Consider the following 20520-nt stretch of genomic DNA (forward strand, 5'->3'; position numbering starts at 1 on the left):
GCGCACACCCCACGCGCAGGATGCGCCGGCTGAGCTGTGCCAAGGGTGGGGGGGGTCATTTCCCCGCGCACCATCTCGGGATGTCAGGGGGAACCGGTCCAAGCTGTTAGGGGCTGAAAGTGACCCAATCCCCAAACCACCCTCTTGGATCGCTGCAACCCCCGCCCCCCCCCCCCCCCCCCCCCCCTTCCAACCCTCCCAGAAATACGTGGCGGCTCCTGGAGGGCAGCTCAGCCCCACGGCTCGCGGGGTGGGGCGGGCAGGGGGGCGGCGGGGGCTCCTGAAATCCCTTCCCCGGCCCCAGCTGGCGCCGTACATCACACGGGCGACGCGAGGAAAGGGCCGTCACCACCGCCTCCCCGCAGGGACGGCCTCGCCACGCTCAGCCCGGGCTCCTTCCCGCGGCGGGGACCCGCGGGCTCCCCAAGCACCGCGCCCGGCACCATGGTGCGCAACGTGGACGACTTTGACTTCTGCCTGCCGTCGCACGCTCAGGGCGTGCTGGAGGGGCTGCAGCGGCTGCGTGCCCACCCCAAGCTGTCGGACGTGACGCTGCTGGCGGGCGGCAGGGAGTTCCCGTGCCACCGCGGCGTGCTGGCGCTCTGCAGCCATTACTTCCACGCCATGTTCTCCGGGGACTTCGCCGAGAGCATCGCGGCACGCGTGGAGCTCAAGGAGGTGGACCCCGACGCGTTGGAGACGCTGCTGGACTTCGCCTACACGGGGAAGGTGACCGTCAACCAGGGCAACGTGGAGGGGCTGATGCGCACCTCCAGCCAGCTGCACTTCCCCACCATCCAGCAGGTGTGCAGCCGCTACCTGCGGCAGCAGATGGACGCCACCAACTGCCTGGGGATCTGCGAGTTCGGAGAGAGCCACGGCTGCCCCGAGGTGTCCTCCAAGGCCTGGTCTTTCTTGCAGGAGAACTTTGAGGCTGTCTCTCGGCAGGAGGAGTTCCTCCAGCTCTCCAAGGAGAGGTTGGCCGTCTACCTCTCCAACGAGCAGCTGCAGGTGCAGGAGGAGCAGAGCGTGGCCGAGGCTGTGCTGCGCTGGGTGCGCCACGACCCGGAGCAGAGGGCCCAGTTCCTGCCCGAGCTGCTGGAGCTGGCCCGCCTGGTCTCACTGCCCGACCACTACCTGCAGAACCTGCTCGCTGCTGAACCCCTGGTCCGTGACTCAGCTGCCAGCCAGGCCCTGGTGGCCCGCTCCCGCACCACGCTCAGTGCCACTGGTGCTGTCCCCACGCCGCCAAAGGCAGCCCCGCCTCAGAAACTGGAGGAGGTGCTGGTGGTGGTGGGAGGCCGCGTGCTGGAGGAGAGCGAGGATGAGGAGGGGGGGCTGGAAACACCGTCCGCCCCCAGGAACTTCGCCTTCTACAACCCCAAAACACGTAAGTGCCCGCTGCGGTGTGTTCATCGTCCCCCAGCTGCTCCCCAGCGGGATGAGATGGAGAGAAGCAGCTCCCGAATTGTCACCGTGGGGATGTGGGGTGAAGGAGGAGTGAAATGGGGCTGGCAGAAAGGTGTCCCCCTGAGCTGCTGTCCCCACCCCTGACGGCGCAGGCAGGATGTCCCCAGCCCACGCACGGGGTGATGGCGTGGCTCTGCTGCCTTGCAGGGCGGTGGATGGCTCTGCCCGACTTCCCCGACTACAACAAGTGGGGCTTCTCTCTGGTGGCACTCAACAACGACGTCTACGTCACCGGTACGTGCTGGGCCGGGGGCTGGCGTCACCCCAGCGACTGGGGGCCCATCTCTGAGCAGAATCCAACCCGTGTGCCCGACCTGGTCCCCTGTAGGTGGCTCCCGGGGGTCCCGGAACGACACGTGGTCGACCACGCAGGCCTGGCGCTTCTGCCCCAAGGACGGCGCCTGGACGCCCATCGCCTCCATGCTGCGGCCGCGGACCAACCACACCAGCGCCGTCCTCAACGGCGAGATCTACGTGCTGGGGGGTAAGGTGATGCTGGGGGATGGGTGGGTGGTACGGGACACGGCCCCCAGGGCTGCAGCGTGCCACCGCCCCGCAGGGACCACGGTGGAGGTGGTGGAGGTGGAACGCTACGACCCCTACAACCAGAGCTGGGCAGCCATCAGCCCGGCCCTCAAATACGTCAGCAACTTCGCCGCCGCCGGCTGCCTGGGCAAGCTGTACCTGGTGGGCTCCTGTGCTGTCAAGTACAATGCGCTCACCCTGCAGTGCTACAACCCCGTGCGAGGTGAGCGCCCACCAGACCCCAGCGGCACCTCCGCTCAGCCACCGCGCTCTAGACCGAAGCCCTGGGGCTGTGGCACTGCCTCGGGTGGGGAGCGTGGGTGCTGCTCTCTTTTCAAGCCCGGGGCTGCCCCTTGCAGATGCGTGGAGCGTGATCACGTCCCCGTTCATCCCCAAATACCTCTCGGCCCCGCGCTGCGCCACGCTGCACGGCCTCATCTACCTCATCGGGGACAACACCAAGAAGGTCCACGTCTACGACCCGGAGGCCAACATCTGGCAGAAGGTATTGGCATCCTCCAGGAGCATGGGGTTATGGGTTTAAGCAGCTCAGGCCGTGGGGGGCATCGGGCCACCGCTGCTTGCTGACCCCAGCTCTTGGCTTTCCCCTGGTGCAGGTGCAGCTCCTGCACACGCTGCATGAGAACGGTGGGATGGCACCACTGGGAGATCGGCTCTTTGTCACTGGCGGCCACTGGAAGGGCATGGACGGGGACTACCGGGTGGAGATGGAGGTGTACGACTGTGCCAAGGACCGCTGGGTGCGGGAGGGCTCGCTGCCCTGCCTCTGGCTCTTCCACAGCTCCTCCTCCATCTTCATGGACACCTCCAAGTGGACTGAGGCCTTCCCGGGGGACCAGGGGTGGTAGCAGAGCTGACCCAGGTGCCCTCTGTCACTTCACATCCCACTGCCACCCCCTCTCCCTCACCCTTAGCACTACAACTTGCTACCAAGCTGCAGGGCACCCAAAGGACACGGTCCCACCGCAGTGACACAGCTGGCACTTTGTCAGGCCTTGCCCAACTCTGGTGCCCCCAGCCCCAGGTCGGGCTGAGCACGAAGCCACGCTTTCTCAGAGGCCAACGCAGCCTCCAGCACCCTGCTCCTGGGATGCTGGTATTGTTTGCTGGCATTGTTTGTTCAAGTTGTTCCATAGCTCTGTTGGCAATGTTTGACCCATTAAACGTGCACAAAAAGGAGCTCTGTGGCCTGCCTGCGTGTTGGGCTGGGGGATCCCCATGTGGCTGAGGAGCTTGCTGCACTCCCAGGGCCATTTGGAGCACTTCAGGCTCCAGCACCAAAGGATTTCCTCCCCAGCACAGGGAGCACAGCTACAAGGAGGTCACAAACACAGGAGCTCCAACCAAACCTCCACTGGTCAGAGCTCAAGGAAACAAACAGCAAAGCTGCAGCCTTAGAACAGGTGGCAGTTTGTGCACAAAGATGCCTGCTCTCACCAGCACCTCTACCAAACGGATTTATTTGGTTTGTCGGGACATTCACGGGGGCGAGGGTTAACAGGACACAAAATCCCCCCACAAGCTGACCCACTGTAGTAACTGCTTAGAAAACACTGCTAGCCAAGTGAACTAAAACTATTAGAAAAAAAAACTTTTATTTACACTGAGGAGCACGCAGCAAGGCCCTCCTCCCATCACGCACGTACCCACACGGACTTGTCCCCTCTTTGCATCAGACAGGGACCTCACTGCTGCTCCTCATCTCTCAGTGCTCTATCCGGACCACCATGACTGTCACGTTGTCTGCTGACCCTCGCTGCACTGCCTTGTTGGCCAGTCTGTTACAGGCAGCTTCGTATCTAGCATCTGCTTCCTGCTTCCCTTCTCTTTTCTGGATGTTCTTGTCCTGTTGGGATAAGGGAAAGGCAACACGGATTGCTCCCAGCAAAGCACAGCAGTGCAGCCACGTGGTCATCGCTGGGCACAGGGAAGCAAAATAAATAAGGACAAGCATCAGGAGACAGCAGCCCCTGGCAGAAGTACATTTCTGCACCACCTGCTCATTGTTCAGCTAATTAGCCTGGAGGGAGCAAGTCACATGTAATTTCACAGCTCCTGCACTGACAAATGACTGCACGAGTATCCCAGCCCCCACGATGCCCTCTCCTCACCTCCAGGCAGGACACAATGAAGTTCACAGCTTCTTCTGGCGTAAAGACCTTAAAGAGGCCGTCACATGCTATCAGGATGAACCTGGAAGTCAGACAGGTTAGGAGGCTGAAGCTTTGACTCCCCAGCTAAAGCAATGCCCCTCTGCACTCTTTTTTTGCATGAGTACCCATGCTTCAGCCCAAAGGCACAGTGTGATAAAGCTCATCTGAAAAGCCCTCAGAGGCACCACAGTCAGGTGAGCCACGTCTGCACATCCTGGGGGGCTGAGTGACACGCACAATTAAGCAAGGCCATATACAACGGCCCCGTGCCTTGCTGGGACGCTGCACTGTTTCTTTAGGAACAGCTCTGGGATCCTTTTATTCATGTTTTCCCTCCTAAGTGCAAGGAAACAGAGCAATACACATGGCTTTGCATCCTTTTACAATGCTGCGCTCCTGGGCTCCTGCGATCCATCACAAGGGATGCAAAACCTCCAGGGGAGGAGAGCTACCTCCCAGCTCCCAATGGGAGGAAGAAGAAAACAGCCTGCTGTGCACTCCCTCTCCTGCACGGGGCTTTGCACTAACCAGGAGCCCCAGCCAGAGTGACCAGCCAGAAAACTGCAGCCCCTCCACCACTGAAGGCAGTTTCAGAGCCTGATGCTCAGAGCATCCCTTAAAATGTTTCAGCAGATTGCCTGCTATGGAACTCTACCCCCACCAGAAGCAGGAGCACGGGGTCACCCACTTGCCTCTGAGAGCATTCAGGGCTGTACCGACCTGAATGCAATTTATCATCATCAATCATTTGCTGGAAAATTATCTCAAATCTTCAAAAACCAGAGCTGAATGCAATGGGGTATTTGGGCACCACGGCTTCTCGGAACACCGCTTGGACAGCGCAGGGATCCAAGGATTCAAGCCTTAAACATCTGCTTGAAGACAGGTGCACAAGCTTAGAGCACAAAGAAAGGACAAGGCCTGTGTGTGCTGCCACCACTGTTTCCCCAACAGGAGCCTTCAGTGACTTGGCAAAGTGAGACAGCAGCACTGCCACACTGTACTGGTAAGGAGCAGGAGCAGAGGGAGATCAGCAGCAAAAGCACCCTTTAATTCTGGGATTCAGCCTCAATGCTCTAGCCCTGGAAGCAGCTTGTCTTGCTGCTGAGCAGAGAGCCAGGACACAGCAGCCTCGGGGTGAGCAGGCACCATTTATTTACCTGTCGTTGTGTGTGAGCTGGCAGCGTTTGATATCTGGCACAGAGATAACACCACAGCGCTTGTACTGACCATCCCCAATGGAGCGGGAAACCTCCAGCACTCCCAGCACTCTTCCATCCCTGCACAAGGAGAGAAAATGCTCACAGCCTCCTCTACGTATGCACACTTTGCCTTTCTCCATCAGCCACTCAGCTGCCTCACACAAAACCAATCCCACTTCCCCAGCAAGTTTGAATCTTGCCTTTCAAGCTTCTCTCCTAACCTGTATGTTTCCCAGTGTTTCACACAAACAAATGGAAAGGGGAAGGAAGAAATGAAGCCAGGAAAATTCAAGGCTGTTTTCTCTCTCTGCCCTAACCCAAGTCCTGCTCAGTCTAGAAAGCCAGCAAAGCAAGAGTTATTCCAACTCCTGGAGGCAGAGGACTGAATTCACAGGCTGTTTTTAAGAATGGCATCTAGCACAGTGTTTCAATAGAAGCTCAGAACAGCAACAAGTAGGAGAAGGGCTGAGCTAGCAGCCCCTCCTGTGCTCTGCCATTCAGGACAACCAGCCCAGCAGTTCCTCCTGGTCACCTGGTGTTCATTAAAAACTGACCACAGCAGTCAGTCTGTGAAATCTGCACTACAACCCTCGGGATGCAGTCCCGTTTATTACATCTCTCTAATTAACAAAGTACTGCCCCCACAGGAGCAGCTTTCCATGCTCCACTTTTCTAACAACTGAGCATCCTCCCCTCCAGGAAGGCTACTCCATGCTCCCTGCAAGGACACAGCTACAGTCCAACCACCCCTGCTAGAGATAGAAGGAAGGGATGAGGTGCATCACAAAAGAGATCTGATGCTCATGTGCTTTGCTTCTTATCTCTTGGTTCAAAATATTGAAGCACGATGGCTCTATGTTTCTAATACCAGAGGGAGAGGCTCCCAGGCAGCAGGTGAGCTGTTGCCCCAGTTCTAAAAAGAACTAGCAGGTTGGCCCATCTCTTGCCTGCACAGGAAGATGGAGCAGTGCCAAGCATAAGAGGCAGAACATGCTCTCCAAAGGTAATGGGAACAAGACTACCCAGACATGGCAGCAAGACTGAACTGAGCTTACTGACTCCAACCCCAGGGGGACATTCTGCCCCTGCAGGGACTAAGCAGGCCCTAAGAGAACTAAGTTGCACCAAGCCCTCCCTAGTGAGGATGTCACTAAATTAAGAAACAGCCTTCAAAAGGAGAGAAACTCACTAGAGAAATCAGACACAGCTGCTGTGCTCAGCACTAGCTGCCCAAACAGCCATGCACACACACTTACCTGCACAGCAGTGTTATAATAACCCCACTCCAGCTCCACAAGTCTCCTTTCTACTCCAAACAGCCTCACTGCATCATCTCACCCACAGAGATGCTGCACTAATTGCAAGCTGTGTGCCCAGTCGAGGAAAGCAAGCACCTGAGGGAAGCATGGCCATGAAGATGCTTCTTGTGCCCTCTCAAACCCTCTCCCTCGTGCTGGTGCTGCACACAGTAAGCTAATTCTGCTCAGTACCACAGTGTGCAGCAAGCGTAGCTCAACAGTCAAGTTCTGCAGCTCAACTTTAAGCATGTCTATGCTGGTACCACGCTGACAGGCTTTCAGTTGTTCCTGCCTTTGCAGCACAGCACTCTGTCACCATTTTATGTCCATGGGAAATCAGCACCCATCAGCCAATTCAAGCCACTGACTCCTCAGATAACTGAGGGATCACTTGTAGGCAGTGAAATTGCCTCTAGGTTCCCACCAGCAGGCATGCAAAGCTTCAGAAACTCCATGTCCAGAGTTGAGCCAGCATTTAGGTCTGCTCAACCACCTCCTTCAGGCACTTACCTGACATTTCCCCCTGCTTTCTGTATCCGCATACGTTCCTCATACTGGGTGGGGTTGTGCTCCTTGCTGAGGCTTAAGGCTGCATGCTTCTGGCTCTCTTCATTGTAACGACACAGAATCGCCTGTGCTGACAAAAGACCCTTGTGACTAAACACCAAAACAGTAGCAAGAACCTCCTGAGAGAGCTGTAAGTTTGCACTTGAGGCTTTCTATGTATATAAAAGAGAAGCTAGCTTAAATGTTGACAGATAACTGTGATCTCTGGCACGAGGTACAGAAGGACTGCACTATTTCCCCACAGCTCTTGCCTGCAAATAATACAGGCAACAGAATCAGCCTGCAGAGCTAGCAAGCTTACAGGGGACTCAAGATGCCAACAGCAGGCATCTCCGTTCTGCTTACCCGGCTGTCTCCGAGGTTGGCAATGTAGAGAATATTGTCAACAGCCAGGACACACGTAGCTGTGGAGCCATCCTTCCATGCAGGCTTTCTGAGGAAACAACAGTGACATTACCACGGAGGAAAGCTGCTGAGAAGTTGCTGACAGAGTGTTCCTGGGCACTCGAGGAAGTGGCACACAGTGACATTCAGCAGCCAGCAAGGCCCCAGCGAGTCACACCCACAAACAGCTATGGAAAATGTGGGCAGTTAACAGCATGCTTAGTAAGGATGGAGGAGCTACACAGAGCAGCACCTTGTAAGTGCCTGGCCAGTGCCCAACTGGCTCAAATTCTCCCAGCCTCAGTCCCCACACCACCCCTCCCTCACTCAGCTGCCAACAAAGCTCATCTTTGGCTGCCTCAAGCTCAGCACTGCCCAGAACCTGTAACAAAAACCCTGAACTTCTAAGAAGGCTCCTTCTTCTGCAGCCCAGGGCTGCAACTGAGCTACCATCCTTCTGCCTTTCTTTCCCTTCCTTTTCTCACCATATTCTTCCTGCCCACTTCAGTCCTCACCTTCATCTCAGCATTAACACCAATGGCTCAGTCACACTCCTGATATCTCACTCACTGTAGTTAAGTTTGTACCCCTGGAGCTCTAGGTAAGCTGAGAAGTGTTCCTCACATTACAGCTGCCACTTGAGTCTTTCCCATAACAAAGCCCAGCTTGTATACCATTCTTTACTGGAATTAGGTTTAAGAAACTGATCTCTAGACATATTTTGCCCATTTTTTTCCTGATTTTGAAGGTGCAGCTGAAAATATTATACATGTCACCATCAACACAGCTGTTGCCACACAGGAATCCTTTGTAGTACCTTTGTCACGTTTCTGACCAAACAGATTGCTTCAGGAATGACACCACTGTAACACACTTGAGGAAACTTCTTCCTATTGTCTCTTAAGAAACAGCCACTTTTTAATTTACTTAAAACTTGCAGGGCACCTCAGACACAGCAGTCTCTCCAGATGTGTCAGGTGTCTGCTTCTGAATGACAGGAAGTATAAAGGGCTGTGCTTGAAATACAACCATTTTCTTACCAATCTGTACACTACTGAGTCATAAACCACAGCTAGTGTGTCGGTCCAGCACGGACAGAACAAAGCAAAAGCATTTGCACTCAGAATCTAGCAGGGAGATAGGCCAGCATTTCACCCACAAAGTATTTATGTTTTTCAGTTTTGTTTTAAAATTTAGTTAAGAGGTAGGAAAAGAAAAAAAAACCAGCAAGATTGAACCTTTGCCAAGCAGGCATGCCCAGCCTGGCACGCAGCTGGACTTGGTGTTTCACCAAGACACGACTCAAGGCTTCCTCATGGGAAGCATTTACACTTACTGGCTGGATGCCTGCTTTAAAAACTCTTCATCTGTATGCTTGAAGGTGTCCAAAAGGCATCTCTTCACTGTTTTCTCCACGCTGACCACCTCGCCTGCCAGACAGGGAAAGCAGCAACTAAGCTTCTGCTGAAACATATCCAACCCACCTCTCCCATCATCCAGTATGGATGGCAGCACATTGGGCAGATTCTGCACACAGCAGCTGATGCACATCCCAAGTTCATGCTACCAAAGTCTTCCTGATAACATGTATGCAGAACTTATAATAAACCCCCTCTCCTTCAGAGAGGTTATTTTTACTCTTCCTTTTCTCACAGAGCAGCTCTGCCAAGCCTGGCAATAGCACATCTTAGGCTTGGTTAGTGGTTTAATACTGGCTGCTTGCACTTTCAGTCCAAAAAAGGCTTCCAGCTCTCTTCCCCAGGAGACAGCATGGTCTCTGCACACAAGCCCATTTGGACTAAGGAACGGAAACTGCAGAACTATGCACCAACAGATCCGTTTCCTTAAGCAGCAGCCACAATTTCAGAGCATAAAAGGTGACCTCACTCCACCCTCTCACCTTTTGGAAACTTCTTGATCAGGTTGAGGTGCAGATTCTGTGCTGCAAACTTTGAGGCTCGGACTCCCCCGTGGCCATCAAAAACAGCAAAGTATGAGACACGTGTGCTGGGAGGGAATGAGAAGGGCTGTTAGCCAGAAGGCAGGACTGAACACACTCATTCCATAACACCCTGCCCCACCCCAGCCAGCATAAGAAATGCTGCACTGTAAGACACAAGCAGAGGTGTTAAGATGTTCCAAAGCTCATTCAGTCAAGGATTTTCATGGTTTACACGTGTAAGCACTGAATGCTTGCTTGTAACGTCCTTCTTTGCAGAAAATGAAGAGTAGAACATAGTTTACAGACCACAACTGGGCATAAAAGCAGCTAAACCCTTCACCTGTCAGGTGCTGCAACACTGCAGCACTATGCAAACATCAGTCTGAGCAAACCCACAGCTCTTTGCACTGCCTAAGTTTGCTGCCACTGTGCTACAGACAGGAAGCTTGGATCCTTCATCCAACAAAGCTCTCAGGACATGAGTTCAGAAGCTAAATGCAGCAGCAGGACAACACTTGAGAGCACTCCTTTAAGCATAAAATATAAATGTGCATAAATATACATAACATAAAATAAATATTTTCCAAGATAATTAAGCTTTTCAGGTGAGAGAGCTCTAATGTTTGTTCTCTCCTCTTCAAGCACTCTCTCCCTTGCCACAGATAAGGATTTCACACTCTGTAAACACCCCCCAAGGTGAAGACTGATTGCTTGCAATTAAAATGAGTGCCTCAAAACGTCCATGCTTCAATGAGGGTAACAGAAACTCAATATCCACAGTTGTTAGGCTCTCACAGTCCTTGTGAAGACAGTGACTACACGCACTGAGCACCACTAGAAGGCATTTATTTATAATCTAGTCCTGTGATATGCCCAGGAACAAGGCTAATGGCTTGCTCTAGATTTCCCAATAACAAACCCAAAGGACATCATGAAGCAGCCTGCAAGCAAGAGCAGCAGCTCAAAGCAAAAGCTATCACACACCACACACAGGCTTTGTTGAGGCAAGCTGGAGCTCCTTCACCTCCATACCTGGCTGCCATCCACAGCTTTATCCCCTGGCTTTGGCAGTCAGGGCTCACTTACATTTGGGAGGGCAGAGGCTGGCACTCCTCAGTGATATCATTTAAGATGACATGTGCATCCTGCATGTCTTCTCTTTCACCTTTCCTCTCTGCCACGTAGCCCTTCAATCCAAAAACGCCCACTGACCCTAAAGGAGACAAACAGACACATGCCAATCAAGCTCCCTCCCTGCCTCAGCTCACCTTGACAGTCACTTTTCAGCTTTCCCAAACACTTCCAGCCTCACAGCAAAGTATGGCCACTGCCTTGCAACAGCACATCTGGCAGCTTCCACTAAGCACGATGTATTTTGCAACATGAGGCCAGCAGCTCCAAGAGCAGCTCGCTCTGTTTTGGGGGACAGCTGAACACAGGCAGTACTGCTGAGCATCACAGAGGACCCTTACCAAATGGGGGGTGGGAATGAATGGCACAACTGAAACAGAAGATTAAACCAAGTGCAGCTTTGAGGAATGGGTGAGAGCAGGAAAGCAAAGTCCACTGTCTGTGGAATATGTAACTTCCTTTTCACTGAACACATCTGGTTTCCCAAAGCTGCACACAACACGTGGGAACTTGCACTGAAGTCAAATGTATTACATGTCAACACAAATAAGCCTCTCTCTGGCTTTCTCAGCAGCCACTCAGGAGAGATTTGTGGATCTGGTAAAAGAAACTGGCGCAGGTCAAGCCTTCCAGAGGCTTCACACCCAGTCCCCCTGCTGGCAGCACAACCCCTTACTCTGCACATGCCAAGGCACTCACACTGCCCAGCTCCTGCCACTTCAGCAGACTGGTAAGGAGGCCCAGGTGAGGGAGGCAGAGAGTGCCAGAGAGCTTGAGGGGCTCCTTCCACCACAGCCTGCTCCCCACAAGAGGCTGCAAACGCCAGCAGACTGAAGAACCAAGGCTCAGCTTTAGTCTGGACTTCCTCAGCAAAATGTCAAAAAGTACAAATTGAGTACATTTGTTTTCAAACTGTCTGAAAACCTTTACAAACTTTCTTTTCCACAAGTTCTTCCCTGCCATTCTTCTCTTCCTCCTCCAGGGACTTTCTCTTCTCCCCTTTTGCATGGCTCTCTGCTGAGACCTGCTCAGGAGCGCCGGAGGCTGAAAGAGAACAAAAGCAGGCAGCTGAGGACTTCCAGCTTGGTTTTATTTGCAGGGCTTCACCAAAGCACTCTCAGGAGTGCAGACTTGCATGCTCCCGCAGCATGAAGCGACAGGCAGCCCACGGCACCCAGATGTGGTCACTCTGAATCATACAGCCCTCCCTCAGATACAGTACAGCCACATTCAGCCCAAGGGCATCTGATTCTCCCCAAGTCACAACTCATTTCCTAGCTCCCTGCCTTTACTGCAGTTAAACGTTCAGGAAGTTAACATTCCAGATCAGAGCCTTGCTTGGCTTTAATTATTTGTCCCTGCGAGTTGTGGCCACAACAACACACCATTACTCTGAAGGTGCCCTTATATTTATTACGGACTTCAGAACACAGGCTGCAAATTAAAGCTGTCAACTACAAACGGTTTCCGTGGCATCAGAACCTTTTCCCGTTCCCATACAATACAGTCTCCCCCAGGTACCAGCTGCACACAAAGCCTCGCCTACCAGCAGCTCAGTTCTGAAGAGGTCGGGAAGGCTGGGCCGGCAAAGCCAACGCAGCCGCTTACCTGCATCGCTGCTGCTGGCTGGAGGGAGATCGTCGAAGAGCAAATTGCTTCCTCTCCCTGCAGTACAACAGAAAGGCAAGAAGTGAGCGCCTTTGTCACTGCGAGGGAACAAAGCTCCGCACACCCCTCTCGGCGCGCGCACAAACTACACCACGGCGGCTGCCCAAAGGCAGCCACGCTCCCACATTTCAACCTCCGCTCCGAGGCCGCGCTGCCGCCTGCCTATGGGGGAGGAGGGCCTGAGGGGGGGCCCTACCTGTGCCGGCGCTGCCGGCCGGCGGGAGGTCGTCAAAGAGCCGAAGCTGCCCCGGGGCCTCCTTCCCTGCAAGACAGCAGAAGAAGCTCAGCACCGGCGGCAGTGCCCGGGCGCGGAGGGGCGGCACCCGCACGGCCTCTCCTCACAGCCCCGCGCTGAGGCGGCCTCCAGGCCGCGCCGAACAACGCTCCGGCCTCCCGCCGCCGGAAAGGCCCCGATGGACACCCCCATCCCGGAGCGGCCCCGAAGCCCCCGCCGGGCCGCCCGGCCCTCACCCTGGGCCGAGCCGCCGGGCTCGGGCAGGTCCCCGAACAGGTCCATCCGCCGCGCCCGGCCCAACGCCGCCCGCCCCGCCGCCGCGCCCCGCCCCTGCCAATCAGCCCCGCGGGCCGGGGCGTCGTCGCTTGATGACCAATGGGAAGCCGCGATGAGATCGGAAGCCGGCGCGGTGGCGGCGGAAGTGCTCCGGCGCTCATCGACCCGCCGCCGAGGGGCGGTGATGCTGAGGCGCGTTGACCAATCGCGAAGCGGAACGGCGCCGCCGATCAAGACCGCGTTGGCCAATGGGACGGCAGGGCGCCATCCGCGTGCCCGGTGCCCCGCCCCCACCCCGCGGCGAAGCACGGCTCGAGGCGGCTGCGTCAATGCCACATTTATTTCAGAACCGAACAAGCCTGGCGCGCGCGGGCAGGCGGCCGGGGCCCGAAGCTCCAACACGGGGAGGAAGGGGGCAACGGGAGCAGGGTGACGATGGGCTGCGATCCCACGCGGGGCCGAGAGGACGTGGGGCTTGAAGCTGGGCCTCGAGGTGTAGGCCTCGGGCCCCGGCCCCGTGGCGTGCTCTGCAGGTTGGCTGGCCTCAGGCACGCCTCGGGGCTGGGCCCACGGCCTCGCACGGCTGCCACAGCTGTGTCTGGTTGCTGGCAGACACCGGGCCTGGCCCTGTTGGAAGCGCTCCACCGGGAGCTGCCTTCAGCCCGGAGGAGCCTCTCGCCCCCAGGGGGGAGTTGGGCCGATCTCTGGGATCCTACTGATGGGGGAACAGCTGGGCGGGGAGCAACGCGCCCTGCCATCCCCGCCCTCTGTGCCCTTGTGGGTTTACGAAGGAGCAAAAGGTGTGGAGGGACGGCCTCCGCCCGGCACCGCGCCGACACGCACAGGGGACAGCGTGGTGGGGCCGAGGTGTGGCCGTGCTGTGCAAATTAAGGTTGGCTGTGAATGCGTGACAGCGAAGCGGGGCCCGAGGGTGTGCGGGGGAAGACTCCCGCCTTCCTGCCCGGAGCTGCATGGGCCACCCTTGGGAAGCCCTGAAGTGAAGCACCCGCGCTCGGCGAAACGACCAACAAACAGACGAGAGGAGGGATGTGTGCCAGCGGGTGTGGGGTTTTGCTGGGGAGGACGAGGCCCTGGGGAGCCCCACCAGCACGGCTGTGCTGCAGCCATAGACTGAGTGGCCGCGAGGGGAGGAAGGTGGGATTGGGCTTCTGGAACGGGGGGAGTGGGGTATGAAAATGTCAGCTATGAAAGTAAGAAGGCCCGGCCTCTCTGCTCCCTGCCGTCCCCACCCCAATGCTGGTCTCTGCACTGCCCTGTCACCTGCCTCAGCCCTGTTCTTCCTGCACGAGGGGACAGCGAGCCTTTGGGGGCGAGGGCAGTGAGGAGCCGTGGGGCTGGGATGGCTGCTCCGAATCCTGGCTCCTGGGGAACATTGTCAGCCAGCTTTGGGAGCAGCTTGCCCAGCCTCCATGCTCCCCCCACCACGGCGATGCTGACCTCCCTGTTTGGTAAGAGGCCCTGGGGGCAGCATGGGGACAGCCAATGTGGGCCACATTTCAGGCATGGGACAGAAAAAACACACTTGCTCTCAGTGAGGCACAACCATCCCACGGGGCTCGGGCAGTTGGCTCGTCCATGTGCACGTGGGTGCTCTGGCCACCCAAAACAGCGTGTGTCCCCCACCAGAGGTAGATGGGGCAGAGAGGAATTGCCTCGCTTGGGAAGACGTGGTGCCTCATCCGGTCACCGCTTCTGGGAAAAGTAGTTTTAAGCGCTGGGGGGCAAAGCAGAAGGTCGAGGGAAGGATGGGGAGTGAGGGCGAGCACACCGCAGTCGCCGTGTTTGGTCCCTTCTCCCAGAAAGGTGTCTCTGGGAGAGGGGCTGCGGTGGCCTCGGCACCAGCCCGCTGCCAAGCCTCTCCCCGGCTCAGGGGAGGCATTGTTCGGGGGCCAGGACCCATTGTATGGGTTTTTTTTGTGATGTAAATAGAAATAAATACTTTATAAATATAATCTTAAACTACTGACACCTGATTTTGCCCTGACATCTTTTGTAGAAACAATAAATTAGGAAATCCCCATACCTAAACTACCACTTTCCCTTCACGTGGAAGCAATTCCTCCTGATTTCTCATCTGCAAGCTTTACGACACTGCTACCTCTGTAGATCAAAGACCAGCTTCTAACTGGATCTACCCTCCTTGCTCCCTCCTCTCCGAAAGGAACCTCTCTGGAGCGTTACAGGTTGTGTGACATGAAGGCCACCCATGGGGGGACGGGCAGAAGATCACATGCACACGAGAAATTTTGCCCAGGTGGCACCGGGCGTTTGCAGCTACGAACAGAAATGAGTTTCCCCCGTGAAGGTGTAGATCGAGACGGATCCTTCCATGGAGCAGGCAGCTGGGGCAGCAGATGGTGTGAGAGATCGGACGTTAACATGGGGACTCTTGAGACAGAATCTGCTATCTTGATCCTGTTGGCAGACGGATGAGGTGGAGGGTGGTTTTCAGGTTAGATTCTCATCTGGGCTGTTCTCCTTCTGGACAGCTTGGATCTGATTTGGAAACCAGGAGACAAAAGAAGTCAGAGGTAAGGAAAGGGAGACATGGAGTATCCTGGGTGCAGGCTGGTTCTTGAATCCAGGTGGAGCCAGTGGGGCAGGGGGTAAACAGCACTCCTTTGCCGGGGCTCACAAATCTCAGTGCATTGGTTCCTATTCCCCCTCTGCAATTCCAAAGATTCTCAAAAGAGCAAAGGCTCAGCGTGCTGCATATGGGTCCTTGGTTAAGTGGGGAGGAGTAACTCCTTACAGTTATAAAGTGGCAGAGCTGAAATCGTAATTAACACGACCCAAACTCTGTCAGCTTAGAGCCTATCCCATCCCAGCCTGGCTCAGTAAGTGATCCCCATGTCTGGCCAGAAGGACAGCAGCTTGCAGCCCAAGGACTTCACTCAGCTGCTGGTGACCTCCCCACCCCTTCCTAAGGCCCATCCACTGAAGCACACCCCTTCTGTCACCCATCCATACCTTATGGACCCAGCCAGGAGGGGGTTAAAGGCATAGAGCCAGTCGTGCATGTCCTTGTCACTGCTCGCCTGCAGCAGGATGCCCCGGTGCTCCGTGCACACAGCAAACGTGTTGGGGGTCTGCTAGGGGAGAGCTTGGGTCAGCACCTTGCCCCGGAGTGTCAAGGATCCCCATATGTGAGGCTGACACCCACCTTCAGCATGGCCTGCTGGTCCTCGCTGTACTCCACTTGGGCCTTGGAGAGGTTGAGTATGGCCCTCTCCACTGAGTCCTTGTCTGAGTTGTAGATGTAGACGTACGGGCGCCTGACCACCACGAAACGCTTCACCCAGCCATTGGTGTGGGGCTCCAGGAAGTGCAGGTAGCCCTTCTTGGAGACGATGGGGCTGCAGAGGGGCAGAGAGGGCTGGGTCAGGCTGGGGCATGGACTGCAAGGAGGTAGGTGGCTGCAGAAGAGCACTGTCACCTTTCTCCCCGCAAGCCACTGGTTGCTCCCGCTGTCCCTACGGGGGTCCTCTCTCGGCCACCCCAGTGGCTCCTACCTGACCCGGATCTCCTGGATGTCAGGCACCAGCTGCCGCTGGGGCTCCTTCTCATCCTCAGGTCGGCGGGCTGGGGACTTCTTCTGCTCTCCTTCCACCACAGGCTCCAGGTCAGGACTCTCCACCCTGGAGGAGACCTGTGGGGTTCTGAGAGGAGAAGAAAGGATGGAGTTGGAGGACGATGAAGAGCACCTGGCAGCTGGGACCGTGCCTGAGCAGTACTGCCACCCTGCTCGGTGAACACTGGGTACCCAGCCCAACCTCCCGGCCACCTTCATACCTGACTTCCATGGTGTTGTAACGTCCTTCCACCAGCGATGGGCAGGTTGAGGAGGGGGTGAGGGTGGTGACCCCGAGAGCTGACATGGAGGGGTCTCTCATCAGGGTCACAGACATTTCAGACAGCTGTGGAGGAGCGGAGGTGTGGACTGGAGTCTCTGCCCGAAGCCGGGCACAGCTCTGGCCGGGGCAGGGAGAGGAACGTGCATATGGGTGCTCTGGGAGCAGGCAGGCGAGCAGAGGGTGGCAGCAGGGCCACCCACAGACCCACCCATGCCCTGCGAGCCCCAGTCCTCACGCGTCCCTCCCAACCATCACCAGCCCTGCACACCCCAAGTTTCTGTCCCCACCCCGGTACCTTGCTCTCGCTGGCACTGATGCAGACGTGGCTGTGGCTGTACTCGCGGTTGAAGGTGTGCGTGAGCAGGCGCAGGCACTGCGGGCAGATGAGGACGATGGTGTGGGAGGCACCTTCTAACACCCCATCACCTTCTCCCCCGTGTTGTTACCACCATACCCGCCCCCCTGTGAACCCCTCCTGGCTCCAGGATGGTACCTTCACGGCCAGCTCCTTCTGCCTCTCGCTGGGGGTTTCGGGAGGAGAAGTCCGTCCTTCTGGGGCCCCGTCAGCTGAGAGTGGGGAGGAGACACAGGAGGTGCTTCGGGACTCGGAGTCCTCGCTGGAGCACGGGGACAGGGTCTCCAGGCCCAGCCGCTGGGTCGTCTCCAGCTTCTCACGCAGCAGCAGGTAGTGCCTGGTTTTCTCCACCTGGTTGAGGACAGCCCTGCTCAGCACCAGGCTTCCCCGTGCCCAGTTTGGAGGCATCTTTTGGGGGACATGCTCCCCACACCCCATTAGCAGCTGCTTTGGGTCTGCAGGCACCTGGCTAACATCAGTGCAGCAGGAACAGAGCCCCATGACACAAAGCCAGGAGAGCTGGGGATCCGTGGTGTGTTCTGGCACCCACTGTGGCAAAGTGTGCTCTTTCAGCCCCGAGAAGCTCTCCCCAACCCAACATCTTACTTCTTGCAGGAGGCTGAGTTTCTCCAGCTCCCACTGATGGTCGAGGATAAGGCTGTCGCTGCGGGGCCGCCAGCCAGCCAGGTTCTCTTCTCCCCGCACATAGGCCACGGAGGTGTCCAGCACGCGCCGGCGCCGCCTCTGCATGCCTTTGGGGACAAACACACAGCTCAGGGGACAGGCACGTGGCTCAAAGGATGGGTGCACAGCTCAGGCACTCACACCACAACCCACCTGGACTGCCAGCATCTGCCACGCGGCACAGGCTCAGCTCGTAGACCCCCGTCACGCGGTTGCTGTAAGCAAAGGGAGATGTCACCTAACCCTGTCCCCATACTCTGAGGTTTTTCCCCCACACTCCAGGGCAGCTCTGGGTGCTGGCGTCATTGCTTCTCCCTTTTCTCCTCCCTCCCACAACCAGGAGGATGCTGGTACCTCTCTGAAGCCCGCAGGCTGCCGCTGCCGAAGAGGTTGCGGATGGAGCGGGACGCGGGGAGCTTGGCGTCTCGGGAATAGAAAACCATGCAGAAATCTTTGGTGATGACGGCGGGCTGGGTGCAGTTCTCCATCTGCAGCAGGGTGGGGGAAGAGGAGAGGGGCTGTGTCAAGGGGGTGCCTGGGTTGTATGGGCAGCACCCCTGTGCTTGCAGCCCACAGCAGGCAGGAAGGGCTGGAGGAGCCCCTGCCTTTCCCCCTTCATGTCCTCCTGGGTTGTGCTTGCACATGGGAAGCTGCCAGAGGAGCACCCCTGAGGGCTGCACTCCACCAGGAGAACCACAGCAGTGGGGGAAAACCCATTTGTGTTATAACGGCACAGATTCGGGTCCTTGCCTCGATGTAGGCTGAGAGGGTGATGTAGATTTTCTCCCGGTATGGGGTGACGCGATTGAGCAGCAGGGAATTGTGCATGGAGCTGTCCCATGCTGCCTCGAACTGGTAGAAAGTCCTGCCAAGAAAGAGCAAAGCCGGTGAAACAATCCCCCTGAAATCCCAGCCAGACAGCAAGGAGACACTCCCTCCCTCCCTCCCTCCGCAGCGCTGCAGCAGGCCTGCGGGGACACATGGGCATGCATGGGACGTTTGGGGACAGCCACTCTGGGGGATGCAGGCTCAAGGCAAAGCCAAGGCAAAATGGGTGCAGTGGGAGGGAGACAGGTGCCCTTGAACTGTGCACAGGGGTTTGGGATCAGGGGGGCTCAGCTGAGTGCAAGGCAAAGCAGGGAGTGGGGGACGAAGGGACAGAGGAGGGAGCATGTCCCCAGAGCTCATGGTGAGCTGCCACCCCCAGCACACTGAGGCCAGCACTCTGCCGCCCATCAGCACCCTGGGTGACAACAGCCAGAGTAGGTAGGAAAGAGGATGCTCAGTGTGGGGGGACAGCCCCCACCAGCAAAGTCCCCAGGAGGAGCCAGGGACCAGGATTTTGAGCCCGTGGGACTGTCCCCCCTGTTCCTGCTGTGCCTTGGCCACTGCCCTCTGTCCCTGCCGGCTGCCTCATACTCTGTTTTCCATCTCTGCACTGTGCATTGGGGAGACCAGGCAGGAGCTGCAGGGTGAGCACCTGTGGGACTCTAAAGGATGGTGCAGAGCAGAGGCTGCACTCTGGGGTCTGTGTGGTACAGTAAAGGGAAGCAGGAGGCAGCTCTGAGTCACAGAGTGTAGGGGGACCCCAGCATTACCACCCCAGTGCCAGGGCACCCACACTCACAATCCCCCCAGGGCCACCCCAGCTCCTTTGTGGGCACCCCCAGGCAGGCAGAGCTTGGCTACAGCCATCTGCAGGCAGCCAGAACTGAGCTGCACCAGGGCTGGGAGTGGGGCAGGCTCCCAGCAAGGGGGGGGGAGAGGGGGAGCTTTGGCTGCACCCATGGGTGCATGGCCACCACCCCTGCTCAGAGCATCATGCTGGAGAGCAGTGAGTCACACTCTCAGAGGTGCTGCCTATGTGAAAACCACGTGAGACAGAGTCAAGGCAAAGGATCACTTTTCAGACACAGAGCGCTTGAGAAGAGAGAGCTCCCAAGGGAGGACATAAGAGAAGAGGAGAGTAAGGGAGAGGGGGAAGAAGAGCAAAAAGCAGAGGAACGAGGCGAAGGAGAAAGAGAGAGAAGCGGGAGGGACCAGACCGAGCAAGTGCACGCAAAATACCTAGTGTCATTTCCGAATGAAATGCTATAAGTGGAAGGCAACCCAGGACAAACACACACACACATACACACACACAGAAAAATGAAACGTCAGAAAGCATCGTCCGGATGGGGCCGCCGTGCACGCTGCGGCAGCTGCTGCCCAGGACAGGGCCAACCGGGGTGCCAGGAGGAGCAGGATGGCACTAGGGTCTGCCCTGGGGCTGCTCCGGGGGAGCTCAGTGACCATCAGAGCCCATCTCAGCACCCACACTGCAGATGGAGTGTGCCCAAAGGGAATTCCCCACCAGGCGTGGTGGTCGTTCCTCGCTCTGCAGCGGCTGTTTGCCCCCCCCAAATCAGGGGGCAAGAGATTGCTCAGGGAGAGCATCCCAAGGTTTATTGCTTTACGGATGTTGCAGCAAGCTCGCTGCAGCCTCACACCTTCCTGCCTTAACTCTGCCCCTCCAATGGTGTAAGAGCAGCCTCAGCACTCCCAGAGCCCGAAAGGTGCCTGCATTAAAGCAGGGCAGAGGAGATCCCCAAGCACCCCACTGGGGAGGAGTACTGCCAGACAGACAAACAGACAGATGTCCTTGGTTGTCCCTGTGCAAGTTCAACCTCTGGCTGCTGCAGGGACCCCAGAGCCCTGCTGGAACCTGGAGGACCCCATCCCTGATGCATCCACC

The 20520-nt window shown here is 56.9% G+C and overlaps 3 protein-coding genes across 4 annotated transcripts in view; 1 reads left to right on the forward strand and 2 right to left on the reverse strand.

The window, feature by feature from the left end:
* The first annotated feature begins 444 nt into the window (after positions 1 to 444).
* Positions 445 to 2931, forward strand: KLHL30 (kelch like family member 30). The gene is made up of 6 exons (XM_065748142.1): positions 445 to 1390; positions 1618 to 1704; positions 1799 to 1954; positions 2030 to 2218; positions 2355 to 2500; positions 2613 to 2931. Exons 1-6 carry the CDS (start codon positions 445 to 447, stop codon positions 2862 to 2864), a joined length of 1776 nt encoding a protein of 591 aa, XP_065604214.1. The 3' UTR covers positions 2865 to 2931.
* Positions 2932 to 3451: 520 nt separating this feature from the next.
* On the reverse strand, positions 3452 to 12911 carry ILKAP (ILK associated serine/threonine phosphatase). Of its 2 annotated transcripts, XM_065747802.1 has the most exons (12): positions 12833 to 12911; positions 12558 to 12623; positions 12302 to 12358; positions 11618 to 11737; positions 10649 to 10775; positions 9521 to 9627; positions 8957 to 9050; positions 7582 to 7669; positions 7180 to 7301; positions 5330 to 5449; positions 4128 to 4209; positions 3452 to 3862 (listed from the first exon to the last, which is right to left on the reverse strand). In XM_065747802.1, exons 1-12 carry the CDS (start codon positions 12876 to 12878, stop codon positions 3722 to 3724), a joined length of 1170 nt encoding a protein of 389 aa, XP_065603874.1. In that variant the 5' UTR covers positions 12879 to 12911; the 3' UTR covers positions 3452 to 3721. The 2 variants fall into 2 exon arrangements, with proteins under 2 accessions (XP_065603874.1, XP_065603875.1); XM_065747803.1 differs by lacking the exon at positions 12558 to 12623 and having other exon boundaries at positions 12833 to 12884.
* An 821-nt stretch (positions 12912 to 13732) lies between these two features.
* KIF1A (kinesin family member 1A) overlaps positions 13733 to 20520 on the reverse strand; it is a 30777-nt gene continuing 23989 nt past the window's right edge. Inside the window, exons 39-49 of the mRNA XM_065748441.1 lie at positions 18537 to 18651; positions 18141 to 18274; positions 17940 to 18001; positions 17709 to 17854; positions 17241 to 17453; positions 17043 to 17120; positions 16686 to 16810; positions 16406 to 16552; positions 16057 to 16249; positions 15864 to 15982; positions 13733 to 15389 (exon numbers count right to left, since the gene is read on the reverse strand). Coding sequence (XP_065604513.1) covers positions 15347 to 15389; positions 15864 to 15982; positions 16057 to 16249; positions 16406 to 16552; positions 16686 to 16810; positions 17043 to 17120; positions 17241 to 17453; positions 17709 to 17854; positions 17940 to 18001; positions 18141 to 18274; positions 18537 to 18651 — 1375 coding nt within the window. The 3' untranslated portion in view covers positions 13733 to 15346. The remainder of the gene's footprint in view (positions 15390 to 15863; positions 15983 to 16056; positions 16250 to 16405; positions 16553 to 16685; positions 16811 to 17042; positions 17121 to 17240; positions 17454 to 17708; positions 17855 to 17939; positions 18002 to 18140; positions 18275 to 18536; positions 18652 to 20520) is intronic.

This window comes from Cyrtonyx montezumae, unplaced genomic scaffold, assembly GCF_038088225.1.
Source record: "Cyrtonyx montezumae isolate F1298 unplaced genomic scaffold, pur_monq_1.0 scaffold_5, whole genome shotgun sequence".
NCBI lineage: Eukaryota > Metazoa > Chordata > Aves > Galliformes > Odontophoridae > Cyrtonyx > Cyrtonyx montezumae.

Coding starts and splice junctions, on each gene's coding strand:
- ILKAP (XM_065747802.1), bottom strand. CDS start 12,878: ATGGACCTGTTCGGGGACCTGCCCGAGCCCGGCGGCTCGGCCCAGG. Junction 9,628..10,648: donor CAGCCTCTGCCCTCCCAAAT/GTAAGTGAGCCC, acceptor ATTCCCTCCCAG/CACACGTGTCTCATACTTTG. Junction 3,863..4,127: donor TCATTGTGTCCTGCCTGGAG/GTGAGGAGAGGG, acceptor TTATCCCAACAG/GACAAGAACATCCAGAAAAG.
- KLHL30 (XM_065748142.1), top strand. CDS start 445: ATGGTGCGCAACGTGGACGACTTTGACTTCTGCCTGCCGTCGCACGCT. Junction 1,955..2,029: donor CGAGATCTACGTGCTGGGGG/GTAAGGTGATGC, acceptor ACCGCCCCGCAG/GGACCACGGTGGAGGTGGTG. Junction 2,219..2,354: donor GTGCTACAACCCCGTGCGAG/GTGAGCGCCCAC, acceptor TGCCCCTTGCAG/ATGCGTGGAGCGTGATCACG.